Source organism: Rhea americana, unplaced genomic scaffold (assembly GCF_003343005.1).
Source record: "Rhea americana isolate MKP2758 unplaced genomic scaffold, rheAme1 scaffold_378, whole genome shotgun sequence".
Taxonomy (NCBI): Eukaryota; Metazoa; Chordata; class Aves; order Rheiformes; family Rheidae; genus Rhea; species Rhea americana.
Window position 1 is genome coordinate 161,359 of NW_028186510.1, and position 21,324 is coordinate 182,682.

The window sequence follows — 21,324 nt, forward strand, 5'->3', positions numbered from 1 at the left end:
TTCTCCCTCTCTTCTCTTCTCCCTCTCTTCTCTTCTCCCTCTCTTCTCTTCTCCCTCTCTTCTCTTCTCCCTCTCTTCTCTTCTCCCTCTCTTCTCTTCTCCCTCTCTTCTGAAATACACCTTTCTTTCAGTATGAAGTTGTAAGCTTTTCCTGGATGACTGCTGTCATTGTTTCAGGGACTTGCAATATAGAGCTTTTATTCATTTCTTAGAAACACGTGCATAAACAACTCATAGTTTATTCCTGAGTCAGGTGGAACTTGGGAATTCCTGCCAGAGCTTCCATTATTACCCCTCTAATACCCGTCGTTAGTGTCATGTTGATCACCTAATTGCTATGGAAATGCATGCCCTGGGTATAGTACTGGTTCCAGCTGATGAGCTCATCTTTCTGATGAGGGGCTGCAACATCAGCCATGGAGCGTGGAGTCCAGTAAATAACGTTAGTCAACTTTATTAACCTGCATGCCATGGTGGAAAGGGATGGAGGCTGCAGGCAGGAAGCGAAGCCAGCAGCAAAATCAGGGCAGCAAGGAGGCAGTGGCAAAGGGGAAGAGAGGGTCAGCAGGCAGGATGCAGGAGAAGATGGTGCAAGCTGCTCCAAAGGCGTTGGGAACCAATGGAACGACGCATGGGATTTCTGAGTTTGAGCGTTTGTGAGCCCCCTGCTTGCAAGGGTTCTGCCTCACTCTTCCTTTCCTTTGAAAGCAAAGGTGCTTACACCTACTAATATAACAAATTTGCAAGACACATCCTAACATTCGGGGGGTAAATTCCTTTTCCGCAAATCTTCGCTGCTCATCGGTAAAAGAGAAAATGGAACAGAGGCATTGCAGGCCTGGTGGAGATTGCTGAGAGGGTGTGTGTGTGCTCAGATATTCCTCTGTTCGCAGTCCTATAAATATCTGCATAAGGTAGGCTGCCTAAGGGAATTGTGGGGAAAAAAAAGGTCAGATTGGAGTTCTGAGTGTTTGATGTTCCCATCTTGATTGTTTTCAATGGAGTTGTGGTGTTACCTTTGTAGAGTGCGCCGTAGGTTTTTTTGTTAGCAAACAATTTGTCATGCAAGTAAGGCTTGTTTTCTAGCTGCTACCACAAGAAATACTGAACTTCATGTGAATATTGGAGTCTTTCAGTGGGCTTTGGGTGTTGGAATCAAATGGGAACCTAATCCACAGTTTTTGTACTAGAATCCTCTATATTTTGCTCACTCTGTTGAATTATTACTACACGTACTTGGTTCCTCTTAGTCTTAATACAGTGATTATCCTTTATATTTAATTTTTAGAGCTTTTTCATGAGTAATGAAAGGACTTTATCAATAGATCTTCAGTCTTTAAGGTCTGAGAACAGTTCATAAAATCCAGTCTAGCTATGTACCTGCCACTGACCAGAAAATACCACTGGTGACTTTCTGCAGCAAACATATACTCTGTTGTGGCTGCAGTTTTCTCTAGTGTCTTTCAGTATAGAGTTTTGATGAGAGCAGACCTTAAAAAAACTGTTTAAAGAAAATTTTACTCCAAAGAAAAGCTAGCCTAAATTACTGGTTGTAAATTACTTTTCCTCCTTCTTTACAGAACGTGGCTATGATCCCTATAATCCAGATCTTCCAAGGCCCTCACTGCAAGCAGAGGATGGTGCCCTGGCTGACATTACAGACATGACGCCCGGCATTCTGGAGCTGGAGTTGGTCAACAAGGCTATTGAGGCAGTCAAAAACGAAGTTGAGAGAGAGCAGAAAAAGTATGAGGAGCTGTTAGAAACAACAAAGGAATTCTGCACTTCAGAGGCCTCTTCACTTATTTCCCAAACACCCATGTCAGCTGCTGTRACAGAAACTGATTCTTTTATCTCCTTAGAGTATAATCCAGGTAGCTACAATTTAAATAATAACCCGGACTACAACCCGACTCCTCTAGCTGCTGCTAGCCAGTCAAGTAAATACACTTTGGATAGTTCCCGATCTAAAGGTAGCTCATTGGAATATGTTCCCAAGGCTGTAGCACAGACTAAAAAATACAGTTGCACTGTCACTAACAATAAATACGTAATCGATGACTCCAAGCCTTCTACAGACTTGGAATATGACCCACTTTCAAATTACTCAGCCAGGCTCTTGAGCAAAGCCACAACAAAGGAGCCAAAGGGGTCTAAAAGGAGTAGGGTGCCTAGTTATGAGGAATGTTACTCTCCTTCACCAAAGAAGTTTTGTGAAGAACCTGATGACTATGAAGTGTATGCCAGGTTCTCTTCCTCTGAAGATGAGGCCGATGCGGAATATAAGCCGACTTCTGTTAGTTCACAATCAAAAGCTGGTTCTGAAAGTGAATCGAATGATGGGTTATCCAACAAAGAGCAGAGCACCAAACTGGATGACGTAGCTTCCCAGGGTATCAAAGAAATGACAGTGCAACATGACATGGAAGACCTTTCAAGTTCACAGAAAAATTTTGCCAAAAACTTATCAGAAAAGAATGCAAGAGCAGCAAAATTGTGTTCTGGCAARAATGACCAGAATACTGAAGATAAAAACAAAGACTCGAAAGACAAAACGAAAAAGAAGAAATCGGATCTTAGTAAAACRCCTAGCCTCAATGAGGCTGGTAAGAAAGAGAAGAGTAAAAATACAGAAAAAGACAAAATGCTCAAGAAAGAAGAAAAGGTAAAAACAAAAAATGAGGAGAAAAACTGTAAAGAGAAAAGTAGCAAAGTCAAAACTGATGGGGACTTAAAAAAACCTGAAAAGCAAAAGTCAGAAAAAGTGGATGGGCTTAAGAAAGAAAAATCCAAGTCCCCCAGCAGCAGTTCAGGGAAAAGCAAGAATGAAGGTGTCATCAAAGGCTCTAGCACAGACAAGCTGGGGAGCAGCAAGAAGGACTCCAAAGTAAAAACAGCTGACTTGAAAAATGGTAAGGAAACCTCTGGTCGTAAAAACAAAGACAAAGGGACCAAGGCTCCAGCACTGGAACGAAAGAAAGAAAAGGTCAGTTCTAAAGAAAAAGGGGATACAAAGAAGGGTCGGAAGCAACGGAGTTTGAGTCACGTTGACCTGTTTGGAGATGAGAGCGGGGATGATGATGATAAAGGCCGACCTTTGCCGTCCACATTACTTGATGTGAGCTCGGACTCAGATGGTGATGGTGGCTGTTCGGACTCTCAGAGTGAAAATGAAGAGACAAAGAGCGTGAAGCGCTCTAAATTGTCAAAGTCATCGTCTTCTTCCTCAACATCTGATGACATTGATTATTCCATACTTGAGAAAGACTTGGACTTTGAGTCAGATCCAATGGAGGAGTGCCTCAGGATTTTTAATGAATCCACAGATGTGAAAACTGAAGACAAAGGAAGGCTGAAGAAACAGGTAATGCTGCTTCTACTTGGTTGTTCCTCTCAAAGCTAAGTGCTGAAAAGATCCTGATTTAGTTTAGTGGTATTGCTTATTTCAAATAGCTGAAAAAGGCTACAGAGGGAGACTATGTTGGAAGAATCCCATCCGTGTTATGAGTGAATTTGCACCTGAGTGTACCTACTGGATTGACAGGAGTAGTCAGGCAGTAGGGTACGAGAGAAGTCAGTTACTGTTTCCTTTTCTACAGTGCAAACTCAGAAGCTGTAAAAAGTGTCTTCTGCCACCAGTTGAAAACTGCTTTGAGGTGTAAGGATTCAATTGCCCTCAGTRTGGAAGGCCTTTGCATTTAAGGGTTATCAGTTACTTCTGTCTCTATCTGATTTAAGAACTGTAGTTGCCTGGATTGCTGCAGAAMGGCTTCAGAGTGTATTTTGTGGATCTTTCAGAGTTTATCTGGGTTTGTTAATCCAGGCAATGCCTCCTTGTTGCAACATAGTTTAGGAAGTTTGGTAGTAGGTAGAACCAGGACAACATGGTGAGGGCAAGTAAGCTGAGGGCAAGTAAGCCGGGATGGTTAACGCTGGTAGAGATGAATTATAGACACAGGTGAAATCAAGGCAAGTGAGATTTCTTTCTCTAGGCTCCTTGTGTTGATGGAGAAAAACAACCCTTAAAGGCAGGTGGGAATTGAATTTAGCTGCTCTGAACTACTGTTTGGACAAGCTTCTCSTATTGGGGTAGAGGGATAGTGTAGTGGTTWTCACATCTGCTTTACACCCTGAAGGTCCTAGATTCAAGCCCTTGTGGAATCAGCATCAGGAAATCTTTGGGAGGTTGGACTAGGTGATCTCCAGAGGTCCCTTCCAACCTTACTGATTCTGTGATTTTTCTGCAGTAACAGTAATGCTGCCCCTTGCTGGAGGATAGGGCAGAATGAGGGAAACCCTCTGCAGAGGGGTAATGACTAGCTTGGGTCCTCTTCATGTAGCATGAGGGACATGTGAAAGAATCCCCGGGAAGGGGTGGCCACTCACTTCCGCTGTGTTAGCTCAGGCTGGCCGTTCAAAGCTTACTGGGCAGTTATCTAGCGGACACATCAGAGCCTCTCAAAATTACCGTTTCCCATTTTAAATGCTTACTGGAATCCTTTAATGAGGATCTTTGTGTACTGTGCAAGTGGTGTTAGTAGAAACAGAAGGCAGAACTGATTTGAAAGGTACAAGGGATTTTGTAAAAAGGAGGTAAAAAGACAGCATTTAGCYAAAGAGGCTTCTGCTAGTGGCTGTGAGGTGGTCCCCGGAGGATGCAAGAGCCTCATTTGCTGAGATTTAAAATGGAACTGAGCAAAGGGAAGAAAAGCAAGCAAACAAACAAACAAAAAAATCCCCCCCACAAAAAACCCAAGAAACAAAACTAGACAGTTGCTACTGGCAGTGATCCTATAACAGCCTCTCAGGCGAGGAAGCAGGAGCAAACAAAGCTCATCCTTCATCGTCTGACATACGAGTTCGACTGAGCAATAAGGGCAGACCCTCAGTTCCGGGAGTGACTGCCTGGAAATGGACAGGGTTGTTTGACTTGCTGTCAACACRCTCAGGTTTTGTGGTTGGGATGATTTTGCTTGCATACAGAGGAGGTTTGGGGGGATTAGACTGGAAGAAGCTGTAAAAAAACGAGAAAAAATGATACGTTTGGCTATGTTGAGAAAACCCCCCAAATCCATCACCAGTGTTACATGTCTTGCAATCTACACTGCAGTGTGGAGGTATTGAGGTCTCAGAGTAAGTTATAGTACCTGGAAAGCTTGACAAAATTGAGTGCCCCATGGGGGCCATGGGGTACCAAAGGAGAATTGCTTCCAAGTATCCAGGGGAATTGTTGAGCAGCTTCACCTGCAGTTGTATCTCCTCCTGTATCGCACTGGATACTGCATCCCAAAGATATCAGAGGTGCAAGGACTTCGCCAGGGTCTCCAGCGTGTTCTCGCTTAGGCAACTTCAGGCACAATTAATTTCTCTTTAGGATTATTAATCTAGAAGAGGGGCAGGATGAGTGCAGCATGAACCATGAGTGGTCGAGAACCAATTTCTTCTGGTAGGATTGCTCATCAAGTTTTATTCTCTCTGAAACCTACATCAGAAACGTTGAGACTTTTGTTAGTTTTGCAGTGATCGTGGATAAAATCCCTCTGGTTGTGGCAATCTGTATGTGGAGGACAAAGTAAATGGGATCTGTAGCATCGGGAGGAGAGCTCATCTTTTGAATAGAATAGCTGGACTATTAAAGCTTTTCCATGAACTCTCAGTTTCATTAACGGCACCGGTCTGTTCTGAGAGAGGTCTGTCTTGCTGACAAGTAAAGATGTTTTCTACAGTGATATGAAACTTCTTGGTAGAAGAAACTATATTAAGCAGTCATCGGAGTAATGGTTTTCTTAACTTTTAAGAATTACTTGATAATGTTTTTTTTAAATTCAGGTGTTTGGTGTTTAGTGAAACACCCAGCTAGAGAAAAATAAAAAGAGAATTTTATTATTGGCTTTGATTGTTTCTTCAGATAATCTAACTTAAGTGAAAATAGTTGAAGGGCATGCAATTTATAGTAGGAAATATTTACCAATTTAGAGCCTTTGAAATACGAAATGATTCAAAATGCTCTGAGTTCAGGAAACACTGGACCAAGGGCTGATACTTGCTTCAAACTGTTCATTCTGGCACATAGTGGGAATGTTCAGCCATCAGCAGCCGTGTGCATTTCCCATGGTAAATGACCTCTGCTCATGCATTATGTTAATTTTTTTTGCACAAAAATGTAATCTTATTTTGAGAAGGGCAGAATAAGCATTGCAATGGAGAGGTCCTTTGAGAGATGGGTACCTGTAAGTATTTACCTGCATGCCCTCTGCTCTTCTGGAGAGTAGAATTGGTCACTGAGCATTTATTTTTGTTCATGGAATGATTTTATAGATGCGGTCCATGTAGTCTGATCTCAGTAATGTGCTAATCTGGAGGAAAAGTGCATAGGAGCAGTATGGTACTTCTCCACCTGGAAGGATAGCGTTTTGAGAGTGTATTAGGAAGGTAATTGAATTAACAGACTTATCAAATTCCTAGAGAGCTAAGTGATTCACAGGATGAGGTGTTCCCCCAAGATGTCCTTGCAGTGATGAGTGCATTTGTAAACAAGCTCTGTTTAAGTGGAGTTTGAGCTCATCCCAAAATCTGGCCTTCAGCTCTACCTTTGAGTTTCTTTAAGACTGTCAGTCTTGCCTCTGTTCAGAGCTTTGCCAGTGACTATGTTGGAAAACTGGAAACAAGAGTATTGAAAAATGAACATATGAAGTGTGTTTTGTGTAACTTAACAGCCAAGTAAAATTCAAAAAATATTTTGATTCTTTTTGCCCCCTTTAGCAACAAGTCTGAGATGACAGTTCAGAACTAGCTGTAGCTAGAGAGGTGCTATTGCTTTCTTCTGGGTTCCTGGCTATATAAACATATTGCCTAGGTCTTTGTTACTGCAGCCTTTCTGCAGATATGGTTGTGGGAAACCTCTGCAGAGAAATGTTTTCCTAAATGTGGAATAGAGGCACGGTAATTTGGTGTCAGGCATGTTTGCAGGACCTGCTCTGAAAGCATGTTAGATGGGAAGGGGACAGAAATGAACCACCACCCAAGTTCCTACCAAAAAAAAAATATTAATAATAATTTTTTTTGACGTGGCAGGAAGGGTGAGTGTGTGTGTATGTGTGTGTGTAAGTTGTTGGCAGGGGAAGGGCATTCAAGTCTTTCATGGTAGTTAGGGGAATAGCCCATAATGAATCATGCCAAAACTGCTTAGGGCATAGCTCATGGAAAGGCTGCTTGGGTGGGAACAATAATACTGCTATTCAGTGGCTTCACTCGTGGTTTGGGGGTTCAAAACTAGTGTTGTTTCAGTAGTTTAGCAGCTGATCAAAGTTTGTCCTCACCTACAAGGACTTGCTGTTATCCCAAAGGGAGAGACTTCAGATCTGCTCCTGGAGAAGGATCCTTAAGGCTATTCAGTTTTGGAAGCTTTTTTGTTTGTTTTCCAGCTATCCAAAGAAGAAGGAAATGAAGAAAAGACAGAAGATACCTTGACTACTCTCTTTCCTGGCCAAAAAAGAAGGATCTCTCATCTTGTCAAACAAGGAAATGTAAGTGCAGCTGTCGGGAGCAAAAGTATAGTTTGTCTGAAGTTAGCATTTTCTGTCCTATTATAACACTGGGAAATGATGCAGTTCCAGGTTCAGGCAGTAAAGTATGAACTGTATGTACTGGAATCCTTTTATGTCAGATTTCTTTCCTCTTTCTGATTTCTGAAAAACATAGGCATCTGTTACAATTGGCAACAAAACTAATAAACTTCCATAAAAGCAAGGAGAAGCTGTGGAAGAGTAAATTGATTCTGTACTTTGTAACTCACTGAAACAGCTTGGGGTGCTCATTTCTCTGCAGTATAGCTTCATTATATTACTTAGATAAAATTTACGTGCATACCAGGTAAGCGTGTGTCTGATGATATTTTTTTTTTTGTCTTGTGAAGCTAAAAGATTTATGTAGCAATTTTGATACWTTTTTTTCAGTCCTCTACCCTGTTTGTTCTGATTCAACTAGTACATTCTCATTTGATACTTTTCTTTCTACACTTGTGAAAGCACTTCACACACAGAGAATAATAAAAAAGGCCATGAAGACATTATGTTTTTTGTCTTTTGTTTTTTTCTTTTTTCCTCCTGTTTCTCACTGAGATTTTAATTTGTATTGTCACTAGTGTATTTCCTACCAGGTGCTGAGCWCAGATTAGTCAGTTTTATGTTCCAGCAGGATAACACTGGAGACAAGCACTGATTTGAGCTGGGTAGCCCAAATTAATTGTTCTTCTTTTCCTCTCTGCCTAGAAAAGGTTTCCTTTGCTTTTAATAATTTGAAGCCCTGAGGTCAATACTTGTGTTTTATTTAACTGCATATCTTCAGCCAGTTTGTGTGCTTTGATAAGAACCCTTTCTTGCAAAGTGAAGAGATAAGAGACCGAAGCAAATGGGTTGGAAATTCATTAACTCAAATATTTATCATAAATAGGTGCCTTTTAGACAAGTACAAATCTTTACATACATTTTCTTAATGTGACAGCTGATCCCAAAATGCTTTCCAAAGATGTGAGCCCCAGTGCACTCATTGCACAGGCAGACAGAAACGATCTGGTGTGCTCAGCAACAGCTGGTGCTCGCCGCACCAGAGTGTGCGTTCCCTGGAGAGTCCCAGCCTGGTTCTGCTGCTGTTGCCAAGTCTGTTCAGGAGGTGCCCTAAGACCTGAACTGCTGCTGCTTTTACATGCAGAGTTGAGGCTCGTGGTTTGCCACGTACCTCCGAGTCAGGTATTTGCTCAGTCTTACTTGTGATTTATAGCTCAAGACCTGAACAACTAGAAGCGAAGGGAGCTGAGTTTTAGTTCAGTTTTCAAGGAGGAACAGTGGGCTGAAGGAATTGAAGGTGAGGCAACAAATGAACGTCCTGTCCCACTTGGAAGACTGTAATTACTGTTTAATGGTTGACTGTGCTCAGTTCAGCTTCCAGAAGGTGGTGTCAGCATCAGAGACCAGGAATGCAAGAGGTTCCAGCTTGCCCCCAATTCACAGTCTCAGAAACACCATGTTACAAACAGGCTGTGCCAGTGTCTTGCGCTCTGAAGGCGTTTCGGGAGGAARGGCCCATTTCTGCGATTCCAAAGGACACTAAGCGGTGTGGGGAAGTTTGTACTAATACTGTTTCTGTTGTATTTCTGCTATTAGAAAACTTCTCTGTTTGCTGACATCATTTCTGGTACCTTTCCTGCAAGCTAAATTTGGACATTAAAGAAAATGCATGTGTGACCTGTTATGTCAGTAATGGCTGAAGCAATGAAATGCTTCCAGAAGTAGGCAGAGGCAGAGCCTGTTTAAAATTCAGAGCTCAGTTTATATAATGGCTTGTGCTCTAATCCCGTAAATACRTGTATTTGAGGCTTTTAAATAGATATATAAGCTAGAGAGCAGGGAAACAACRCTGCTGAGAGGTGGGAGCTGCTTTAATACGAGGATAGATTGCACAGGTTCTTATGCATGAGAAAGATGCCGAAGGAGAGAGAGAGTAGATGCCACTGGATGAATGGAGAGAAATCATCCATTTTTTCATTGCCATATAAACTAGAGAAGCATGCAGTGACATTCAGGAGCACAGGGCCAGATTCATTGTCTAGTGCAAGATGCTGTCAAAGGCTGAGAGTTTTGACAAGAGTCTTGGAAGTGGTTAGACACGTTGATGGAGAACAGGCACCTTGACYATTGAATGTTACAGTTCGAATACAGCCTTTGATTTAGGAAAATYCCAGCGTGCTGGGGAGGCCTTGCTGGAGGTTGAACAATTAATGTCACTGGTTTTGGTGGACAACTCCAAGCAGTTTATTCTGAAAGACGGTTGGGATCTGCTCTCTCAAAAACCCGTGTTTGCTAACGGAGCGGTTGAGGAAAAGAGACCTTTTCTGGGTGAAGGAAAGCTGAAGGGTGAGGGCTTGAGCGAGTGGACGTGGTGGCTCTAGAATCCTTTGTGTCTGTGCAGGCCGAGGTCCCAAGCAAGCCCGTAATCCGGCCGTACCGTCCTCCCACCGCTCAGGAGGTCTGTTACCAGAGGATCCAGCTGGCTCAGCAGCAGGCGGCACAGCTGGCTGTGGCCGTTCAAAAGGCCTCTCTTTCTTTGCCAGGAGAAAAGAAGAGGATTGCTCATGTGCCAAATGTAGCCCTTGCCGCGGCAGCCAAACAAAGTAAGCCACCAGTGTTGTTTGTAACCGCCGTCCTCTCCTCCCCCCTTGTTAAAAAAAAGGCACTGCCTTCTGTTTGAATTTCTCCAAGTTCCAGATGCGAAACTAACGGGAGATGTGTAGCATTGGCCGTGATTTGAATCCTTGCCTAATGGGACCAGTGGCAGGTCTTTCCCCAGCCTGAGAAATCCCATCACTTTCTGAAAAGGAACAGACTAGAAGTACAACCCTGTTCCCTCTTGGCAATTTAGGTGGGTCTGTCTCACCCAGCCTCGCTTACCTCATTCTGTTCTTTTCCTGTTTCTTCTCTTTGGGGAGTGTTTGCTCCTCATTTGCTCTTCCATTCGTGCCTTTGAGGAGGTGTCACGAACAGGCGGGGAAGCATTAATTTATGCTCATCAGTGTCCCTTTGTAGTTGGAAGGGCTCAGAGCTGACATGATGGGCAGCTAATGCCTTGTACCTCGCAGGGTTAGCTCTCTAAGCTGCCCTAACTCAGTTACCCAAATCAAAAAGAACAGCAACAAAAAACCAAAATCAACCAAACAAAAAAAAAACCCACCCCCCATTTCCTGGCAGGAGGTTCCTTCCTGCTTTCCTGCAAGATGATAAAAATCACCCAGTTCCTATCTCTTTGGGGAGTGGCAGGCCCCCATTCCAAAATCACAGCTTGCAGCACTGGTCTTTCATATTAAGATCAGTCTGACAACCTGGAGTGAGGCCTGTGATAGAATTTCTATTTAAATATGTTTTCTGTTCCTTGCAGGCCTTGTGGGTGGTAAGAAGACTGTTCCTAGCAAGAATGTCACACCTTCCAATGACTCTGAAGCACCCACCCTTTCTCTGAAGGCTTGCACCTTAGCTGGGATGGCTTCAAAGACCACCAGCACCACCGTGCCGAAAAGGATAGCTCATGTTCCCTCCTTACAGGTAAAAGACAGTCTATTTTTGCAGCCTTTTTTTCTGGTGATTCCCTACTGAGGATAGTATGTTTAACCATGCTGCTGCAAACGTAGCACCTTCTGAGGAGTGATGTTTGATTAAGTGTGTTTCTATCTTCCTGGGGTTTTYCTAGATAGCACTGTGTAAAAAATAAAACGTTGGAGGGGTAGGAGCTTAAAAAGATGGAAATATTTAAATGCAGCTCTTAYGTCATTGAATATTGATCTCCCATTTTTAGTTTGAGTGTTCTGCTATGCTGTCTGGCTAGGTTTGTAGCTGTCTGTCTCTCTCCCRTTTAAATGGAATGGCTGGATTAATGTCCTCCCCATTCACTATATAGTTAAAATGTGATTGCTTTAACTTCATGCTCTACTTAATATTTGGAGGAAAAAACATTTTATTTAGAATACCTGCCCACCCTTTGGGTCCTTTTACTGCTAGTTCCTCAGCAAAGAAATCTCTCCTTTCCCCATGAGTGATGGGGCAAATTGTGTGATTTGGGAGATAAATTGGTGCTGAATGGAAAACTGCAATGGTAGGTGGTAACTCAGCCCAACATGCAGTTCTTATACATCAATAATTGCTTAGAGGAATGTATCTATCAATTTAAGGGTGAAAATCCTTTCAGGAGCTTCATGACTGGCATAAAAAAGGGAAAGCAATGCAGTGAAGTTACAGGAATCTCACTGACAGTGAGCTGGTGTAGCAGGCTGGGAGCCTGGCAGAACTGGGCCTGCCATTCTCACTTCTTTACGGTTAAAGTACTGAAAAGAAACCCATGTCTGTCATGCAGATAGTTTGGTGTTATGTGTTCATGTCTCCGATTAACAGTGTGGTGCTTGGCACCGTGCTAATCTTGACTTTCTTAATGTAAATGTGATCTTTTTCCGTGGTCTGGGATGTTCATGTATGTAAATGTRTTGTGACTAATGCCCCTGGGGCTAGTTGACTGCTCTGTGAAGTTGTATAATAAAACTTGGTTGTTTCTGAAGTAATTATAATACTGAAGGGGTCATCAAAGTTTCGGGTGTTGTTTTTGGAACTGAAGATGATGCACATTATGTTTAGCTTTGAGCAGATTTTCAGAAAGGAAGTCAAACCACTATTAATAACATACCAGGACACATGACAGTCTCGAAGCAACGTATTTCTCAGACCCCAAATAATCTCTTCCTCTCTCTCTCTCCACTAGAGCGCCAGTTTACAGAGGCCGGTTATTCCCACAGAATTTGGTGCTAAAGTCCCAACAAACATCCGTCAAAGGTATCTCAATCTCTTCATTGATGAGTGCCTGAAATTCTGCTCCTCCTCCCAGGAAGCGTTTGACAAGGTTGGTGCACAAGTGCTTACTTATGAAAAAATTCTGGAGAAAAGAATAATATCCTCTGCATTGGTGGAAACATTTTGAATTTGTGGCACAACCAGGAAACTCTGTTGTTCACATATAGTTCTGTAGAGGAGCCAGGCATTAAATAATTCCAGTTTGGATAACAGAAAGTGTAATTCCAGTGGAGCTTTATAGTAGGAATTCCCATCTTTCTCTTTGTTAAGAGAGCATGCACAATCTTTTTAATTGTCTTTAGCAAGGACTTAGCAGGGTACACACTATGGTCAGCCTGGAAAAAAAAACCCGTTTGCTTTGGGTTCAGTGTACAGTGGCAAACTCCTGGGATTTAAGCATTCAATAAAGATAAATGTGTGAGATGGATATAATCAGTAAAGTTGTTGCTTAGGAATTTCTGGGCTTTTAAAGAGCCTTCTAGCAGTAGAGAAGAGTAGGATATAGTAGGATTTCCAAAAGCAGAATTGAAAGCAATGCATTTTACTGAAAGCTCCTGGCCATTGGTGTTAGTTGCGTAAATATGGGATAAACAAACATGCATGCAGCATGTTTTATCTGCAAAATGGATTCCATGAGGATTTCTTTTTTGTGATTTTTCCCTTCACCAGTCCTCGGGGAATGTTCTTGTTGCACCTGAGGAGTGGCTGTTTGCCATCATTTCTGTCTAGAAAACTTATTTTTCTAGTCCAGTTCAGACCTTTGCCTCACACTGCCACTGAAGTGGGGAAACAGCTTTTCCCAGGAGGTTCCAGAACTGCTTTGTTAGTCTGTTGAGAAAGTTGTGTGTGAAAATGCTGCTTTCAACCATTAATCTAATACTTTTTTTTTCTTTCTTTCCTTGGCTTGCCTAAATAGGTCCAAAACTCAGGATATCTTTATGTTATATTCCAGTTTATTAGTTGGTCCCTTGACGGGACAACTGTACTGCTGTCATGCTTGGATTCTTTTTTCCAAAAGCAATAATGCAAAGAAAGTATGTAGTAATGAATTGCATTATTTGCAGGCTCTGTCAGAAGAGAAGGTAGCTTATGAACGTAGCACCAGTCGGAACATCTACCTGAACGTGGCAGTGAACACCTTAAAGAAGCTCAGAAGCCTAGTGCCCAATTCCCCGTCCAGTGCGAACAGTACGTACCACATTTGTGGTTTAATAATTGGAGCCTTGCTTGGATTAGAAGCCACGGAGAGAAAGTTGTTGAAAAGACAGAGCCATTTCTCAGAAGCATTATGCTGAAAGCTAAACAACTCCAGTTAGTTTTTTATAGTCTGGCAAGCTTTAATGGGCCTTCAAGAGGCAAGTCCTGCAATGCTTTGTTGGCTGTCTGAACCTAAATGGAGATAATGCCACATGGATTTTTTTTTTAACACAAGTTCTTTAAAATGAAAAGCCCCGCTAATGGAGTAACTTTCACATGATGCCTTCAAAGTGATAGACTCGTCCATCACCACAGAAATCTGTTACACACATTAAGCTTCAAGAGAGAAACGAAGAGGGTTAAGACATTTCATTATTGGCTCTCGAGAGGGTACATTAAACAATCAATTTGTGCTGTTCTTGTGAATTTTTTTTTCCTGGTCTCTTCCCTTTTCTCCCCTCTGTCTTCATTACCTTCGTGGCCATTAGTTAGAGCGGCTGAACTTGGGAGGCTGGCCTTTAGGAGAGGGCTGCCAGTTAATGATTAGTAAAAAGCACCTGTCTGCCATTATCTGGTGTGTTGAGCATATTCCAGAGCTCTGAAGCCTTTCTAAAGGAAGTTGAAAGATTCAGTGTGGGAGTCTGGTCTGCAGGGACTTAACAGCAAAGCTGCCCACTGTGCGAGGGTAATTTCACTGCGCAGCCCCACAGTCGGTTATTTCACTCTGCCCATGACTGAGTTGAGTTGCTCTGCGCTCAGCCCCCTCTTGCTTTATCAGGAGGGGTACTTGGCATGCGGAGTAAGCAGGCAGAGCTACGAGAGTATCCTGGAGAGCTGTGCAAATGTYCTTGTCTGCTCTTAGAAAAGTTGCTGTTGGCTGAAAGTGCAAACAGCAAACTCCGCATGATCCTGGAATGAATATACTAGGAACAGGCCACCACTACCTAACATGCCATATTCTGTGCCATATTCTGGGGCAGACCAAGAATTCAGGAGGATAAATTTTACCCTCCTTTTGTCTGTGTTCAGTGCTCCAAAATTTAGAATTGATATCTCCTATTCTTCCAAGATTGTACCTGATCTCTGTCCTGTTTTTTTGTCTGTTTGCAGAGACAAGTAACAAGAAAGTGGTGTCCCATGAAGCTGTGCTTGGAGGGAAGCTTGCTGCAAAGACAAGCTTTACTCTAAACCGATCGGGAAGTTTGAGAGCAGAGGATTTGACAGGTAAGACCCTGCTCCGGTGATGCTAAAACCTTTAAGTTACAGCTTCAGGTAAAGCATCGTGACTGGGGAGAGCAGGATCTTGCTGATGCATAGAGCGATATTTATCTCTGGGTCAGTATTATGAGTTCTTGCCTGACTGCAGTGTGATGCGGCAAACTTTCTTAGTAAAATAGTGTGCTGCTCTGATCAGTGCCTTCTTTGCTTCCCTGCTTTGGGCTGTGAGTTCATTGATGTAGTCTGCATAGCTTTGATGTAGCATCAGCAGCTGATCAGAACCAKCTCTTGTGTTTTGGACATTACTGACTTTCAGACTTTTTTTCTGCATGGATTTTACTTTAGTTTTCCTGCCCTAGAGATGTACTTTACGTAGTGCTTGTGAGATTAAAGGCAAACTTACTAATATCTCCATCTGTTCTGCAGAGCTCAATTTCACATTTATGAATGTCATAGTAAGGTCGTATCGTAGCCAAAGGATTGTGCCACAAGCGTTATCCATGTTGGGTCGAATCAGTTCTGAGCATTTCGGTTGCCAAGAGATGTAGGCAAATTGTTGGGGAGATCAGAAGAGACAGAGCTGCTACAGAGCAGAAAGAATTGATGTGAAGAAAGCTTAAAAGAGCCTGCATAGCTCAGCTAAGCAACATCAAAGAGTACACGGTTATATTGGAGGGGTTTAACGTAGAGGCTGGAGCAGAGATATTGAGCAGGGTGTAAGAAATTATAATTACGCTGTGGAATGGAATGAAATGAACAGTTTGAAATCAACAGCAGGAAAAAGCACCTGATGACGAGATTTTTAACTAGCTGTGGGTGGCCTCTGAGGGCTATTCTTTGGTCTGTGTTACAGCTTATTAGTTAAAGCATTGAAAAAAATAAAATAGGAAATGTCTCATGTTTGTAACAAAAAGGCCTGAAGATGGATCCTTTGGAGGAATTCACTTCGGCTGGGTTTTCCAAACATACCGACTTAATGCTGGTTGTTGAAGGCTTTAAAAACCAGTTTGTTCATCAATGACCAGATATGAAAAACGTTGCCTCAGCACCTATCTCAGTGTCAATACTGAACAAAGGCAATGAAAGCAAGTTCAGAGTAGTGGGACTTCCTCCAGAAAGCTTGATAAGGCAGAACATGGTAGGAGAAATGCTACCTGCTTCTGTGGTCTGGCTTCAGCGTTGTCTTTGATGTCTGCAGGAGCCGCTTTGTACCGGCGATTAAAGGAATATCTCATGACTGAGGAGCAGCTAAAGGAAAATGGTTACCCAATGCCTCACCCAGAGAAGCCAGGCCGTGCTGTCCTCTTCACTGTAGAGGAAAAGAAAACTATTGACTGTAAGCTCTGCTGGCTACTTCATTCTGCAAGGTTTGCTAGACGTGTTACAGCTGGACATGCCTGTCCCACTTGTAACCAGTCTTTTCCCATAATGACATTATTGGTCTCAGCATGGAGTCATTTGCCCCTGTTGTGATGGGTCTGGCTGGGTTGTGACCAGTGTCTCTGCAGGCCAGCCTGACACAGAGGAGTTTGGCTGTAGAAGTCTTCTGCCTTCCTGGAGGACAARTTCCTTCAGCTTGCATGTCATGAGAATGTATTTTTGACACTCAGTTTATAGTTTGTGGTATGTAGGGCTGTGAGACTGAATGAGGTTTATAATTGCTGCCAAAAAACAGGACTTGGTCAGGCTGCCTCCCTAGACAAATGGTCTTTGACCACTCCCTTTGACGGCTTGCATTTTATGGGTTGCTCAGTGCAAACTCAAAATCTTGAGTTTGTTACATTAACCCGGACGCTATATGCTGCTGCTGCAGGGAAAATTGAGAGGCTCCCGTTCAGCTTCTAGTGATGCCCTCCTGAGGGGAACATTTTTGTTTTGTTTTTTTTGTTTTTTTTTTTTTTTTTTTTTTTTTTTTTTTTTTTTTTTTTTTTTTTTTTTTTTTTTTTAGGGCCTCTGTGCATATGAACTGCTGTTACGGTGTGATGTGGAAGGACATCGGGCCAGGCTGGTTTACCAGTGTGTCTTGCAGTGCTGTTTTTGGATTGTGCGGTTTCCAGCTTGGTCGCTTGATGGCGCTGGGCCAAATAATTTCCAAAAACTCTTTTTGTGGCTGGATGAAATAATCCCAAATCCTTGGACCTGGTGGGGTCTTTACCTGTCTGTCTGTCTGTTTCTTTTTTTCTTTTCTTTCCTTTCTTTTCCTTTTTATTTATTTTATTTTATTTTATTTCATTTTCTCCTGAAGTTCTCTAGCARCAGTTACACTTTCTAAACGCTGATGAGAACAGGCTGTGATGCAGCAGGGATAAAACACATACTTAAAGGAGCAAAGGATAGATTTTGAGGTGCCTTGCCAGGCTTCTCTGAGCATCTCTTTGGAGAGACCTTGCTAAAGTGTGTTAAGTGCTCATCCATGTTAGCACCTTGTGTCTACATTTGTCCTGTGGTTGCTGAAGCAACCTGTACTAAAGCTTTCTTGCATTAACACTGTCAAGTACTGTATTTGTTAGAGCCCTTTTCTGCAGTTAACCAGCCATCTCCTTTATACAATTCTGAGATAACGTTCCTGGTCCTGTTTCTGTAGTTTCTTGCAGATGTTACAGGATCTTTTGGTTTTGTGCTTGTTTAACTGAAGCTATTTCTAGTCTGTTGTTAAGGTTGTTGCAACATGCTGTGTGACAGTGGTCAGCAGATGAAAATAGGCAATGCTGGTGTTAGACAGAGCTACCCCTATCTTGGCAGTGTGCTCTCAGGCTAATTTTTCACAGTGAAACTGAGGCAATTTTGGGCATGCATCCTTTCAGAGGCTGTACAAGGTTTACTTCTTGCTCAGTATTCAAAGACTAGAGCTTGTTTTTCCAAGTGCTGGCTACAATCAAGGAGAATAAATCACATCATCTTCATGTTTAAGTACCTGGCAATGTTCCGTGGTGTGAAGTTCAACAAAAGGAGTTGTGTTCCCACGTGAATAGGAGCAAGTGGCACAGACAAGACAGAGTTCCCTGTTCCATTTCCAGGACTTTAGTACTAAAAGGTGTGACTAATCTTTGGGGTGGTGTTGCAAAATCTTGAGGTGGCAAAGAGCATCAGAACACACTCAGACAAAACACTGAGTCAAGGGGAGGTGGGAGTGTAGTAACTGATGAGTAGTGGGAGTCAGTGGTACCCTGATACTCTACTCTTTCGTGTCAGGGCTGGACAGCCCTCTTGGAGTTGTGAGACTTATCCTAAGGTATGCGTGACTTCTCTCTTCTTGATCCAGTTATCCAACTTCTGCCTCACTGGTAAGAGCCAAGGTTCCAAAGGGAAGAGGGAGTAATCCATAGTTGCTCTCTCAGAGGGCTTACTGGTCTGTAAACGATCCCATTTTTAGAGGCTAGAGAATCCTTACAGAAAAGCTATGCCCAGGAAGGACTCACACACCACTTAGAAGTGACAAGGCATGAATCCCCTGGAAATCAAACCTCATTAGCTTTTAGTGTCCAAACAATTACTTATTTATCCTGTGGTTTTTTTTTTAATAACTATGTTGAAGTACAATGTAACTTGCTGCAGATGGAAAAATAATGCAGAATATGTGAGCTGTGTGCAACATCACCTCCGACAGCAAAGAAGCATTAGGGAGCCTTTGATTTGCCTCCAAGAAGTGATTCAGGGTGCAAACTGAGCCACAGAAGACTGCATTTTCAGAGGGGTTGCTGAATCTCTATGGGAGTTTGAAACAATGGTTGGCATCCTTTTTAAAAGCAAAAGTTTTATTTGCAAATTTCACCAGTGTTTGGGACTTAAGCAAGACTGATTTATTTATTATGTTTTGGCCAAATTTAATGGGAACAGGATTTCCAGTGATGTGATTCTTCTTCCTCTTTTCTTTGAAAGCCTCCTGCAGGATTTGTTGCCGCTGTGGCACGGAGTACATGGTTTCAGCCTCTGGAAACTGCATTCGCAAAGAGGAATGTGTCCATCACTGGGGAAGGCTACGCAAGCAGAGGGGTAGGTTTCTTCAAAAGAGGCTCGCTCAGTTGTGTATTGGCTGTTTTCTGGCTCTGAACATCAAGGCTACGTATCCTTTGAGTTACCCTGGAGCCTTTTGTGGCTCTTGGACCTTGTCAAACTCATGTGTTGTGGCAGTTCCCAGTTTTGTCAGTGGGTGGCCCAGCTCCTTGTAACATAGCCATACAAAAAGAGGTTGCGGGATAGTAGTGTGGTGCCAAAAATGTGAATATGGGGCTGGAGCAGAGGTTGTTGATCTTTCAGTTTAAAAACAAGTAAAGATAAAAATAAGCTCCCAAAACATTTTTGTGGCCACTGAAAGAAAAGTCTTATTAGGACCCTGGTTTGTGAACACTAGGCTTCTGTTGCTGCCTGAGAGATTTGGTTGAATTCATTTGCAGCAAGTCCTAATTTGAACCTTGCTGGAGTCTTCCAACAAAGCATCTGTGGTCAGTGAATCTGCTGTGGTGGGTAGATCAGTTGAACTGCTCTGCTCTGCTGCACTGTGGCTGGTAGGTAGTTTCTGGAGTTTTTGTTTGGCTGAATTGGAGAGCTTTAAACACTTTAGATGACTGCATGTGAATCATAATTATTCATTCCCTTCGTCTGACACATTATTGTTGCTGTGCTCATTCAGCATAAGTATGTGCTTGTGAGTTGAAGTTTAGGTCTCTTGTTGATAGGCCTCCTCTCTTTGACTCTTGTCTCTTGCTCTTTCAGTGCCAGGTGGATGGGAAACTCATTACAGCTGCTGCTCAGGAGCTGTGGGTTCACCAGGCTGCCAGGTTGCTAAAGTAAGTAATTGAGCAACACCTTTTTATTCTCAATGACATTTGTCCTCTGTTGCACTGGTGATGGAGGTGCGATCATTGTTTAAATCTTTAAAAGAATGGTGGCTCCCCTTAAGGGAAAAACAGGTACATCTTAAATGTATTCAGCTATGCAAAGGTAGGAAAATTCAGTGTATGGCTGGAAGGAGGAGCATCAGCTGTCTGGAGTGAGGTGGTTTCATTTCTTCTGAGCAAAAGCCTATGTATTAAGCTGCCCGGCAAAAGCTCAGATGCAGGTGGCTTTGGGAGAACATTGAAGAAGTGAGAAATAGGGAGTTTCTTTTTAGAGAGCAGACTTGAGGCTTTGAGTCCAGTGTATAAATACATTTTCCCATCCTTTTCTTTCCCAGATACCCATGCTAAAGTAAGTTTCTGCTGTATGTTGAATCCTTCCTTAGTTCTCTGTTTATTGCATGCCCTTTGTATTGAAGAGAGGAACAGTYCGAGAAGCCTGTTGTAATCCATAAATGTTGCTTCTCCTGGGTGGGAAAAGGATCCCAGGATTGGAAAGCAGCATGAAAAACCTGCTTAGGAATTGAGTTCTGGCCTTTTGATGGAGCAGGTTGCTCTGATACCTTTGCACAGGTGGTGGGGTTTTTTGTTTTTGTTTTTTTCCTGCTACAGGCAACTGAGAATTGAATTCCTAGCCTGGCATCATTAATGCTGTCTCAAACCATTAACTGAAGGGAACGATCTTCTCTTGTCTCTCCCATAGGTCTTTGGGCCTGGTCACTTGTTTCAGTGGCATTTTTATGTTCAGCAGCTGCTACAAAGGGGAGAGCAACATGCTGCAGAGCCAAGTGAAAGGGAATCTAAAGGAGTCATGTCCAGTGAAATGGGATCCAGAGTGATATATTATAAGATACTTTCTTGTCCCACTCTTTAGAAGACCTAGGGCAGTATGGGGCCAGCAAGGCTGACTGTAGGTTCTGGAGATGTGTGTCCTTCTTGTCCTGGTCAGATGCTAGAGCTAGGAAGTGAATTCTGGAGCAAAACTCAAGGTTTGTCAAAATAGGAAGGACTGTCAGCATGTATGCCCTAAAGGCCTGAATTGCCCAGTCTGAAGTACAGATAGGGATCAGACAGGTTGCTACTTTTCCTATTACTTTTTCATTTGGAATTAGAATCTCTTTTTAATCAGTGTTCCAAAACACATTGAGCAGGGAAGTCAGAAGAAATTGATGGGGCTATAAAAACATGACTTCTCTGCATGTTTTTGCGTAGCTGTTGTAGACCATAAAACCCCACGGCCTTTTAAGAAATATACAATCTCTCTAATAGCCTATTACTTGATGAAGCGTGCTGCCAGTGCTCCAGGGCTCCGGCATCCTTTCACATCTGCCTCCTACTTGCTGTTGTACTGCTACAGATCACTCCATCCTGGTTTGTTTGGTTTTCTCATCCAAATGAGTGAGTTTCACAGCATCCTGTGATGGTAGAATTAAGAAAGGAATACCCAGCCTGCTCAGGATGTGAATCTGAAATGAGAATTGGGATGTTTGGGCTGATAGGAGAGTGCAGTGTTCTTCAGCTTTGAAGGAGGGCATTGAAAACAGCAAGTATGTAAAATCATGACACTCTTAGGTGAGTATATCTGTGGTTGGTTAGAAGCGCACTTCTAAGTCTTTTCCTTTTTTTTTTCCTTTCAAATATATTTGAGATGTGCCTGTTAGGGTTATGCTGCAGTTAGCAAGTGTGGC

At 42.7% G+C, this 21,324-nt stretch overlaps 1 protein-coding gene across 1 annotated transcript in view; it reads left to right on the top strand.

Annotated features, from left to right (window-relative positions):
• REXO1 (RNA exonuclease 1 homolog) overlaps positions 1-21,324 on the top strand; it is a 34,475-nt gene that overhangs the window by 3,407 nt on the left and 9,744 nt on the right. Inside the window, exons 3-12 of the mRNA XM_085313115.1 lie at positions 1,581-3,364; positions 7,425-7,526; positions 9,967-10,168; positions 10,930-11,093; positions 12,298-12,435; positions 13,451-13,574; positions 14,694-14,807; positions 16,000-16,137; positions 18,681-18,794; positions 19,515-19,588. Of these exons, the coding sequence (XP_085169241.1) occupies positions 1,581-3,364; positions 7,425-7,526; positions 9,967-10,168; positions 10,930-11,093; positions 12,298-12,435; positions 13,451-13,574; positions 14,694-14,807; positions 16,000-16,137; positions 18,681-18,794; positions 19,515-19,588 (2,954 nt within the window). The remainder of the gene's footprint in view (positions 1-1,580; positions 3,365-7,424; positions 7,527-9,966; positions 10,169-10,929; positions 11,094-12,297; positions 12,436-13,450; positions 13,575-14,693; positions 14,808-15,999; positions 16,138-18,680; positions 18,795-19,514; positions 19,589-21,324) is intronic.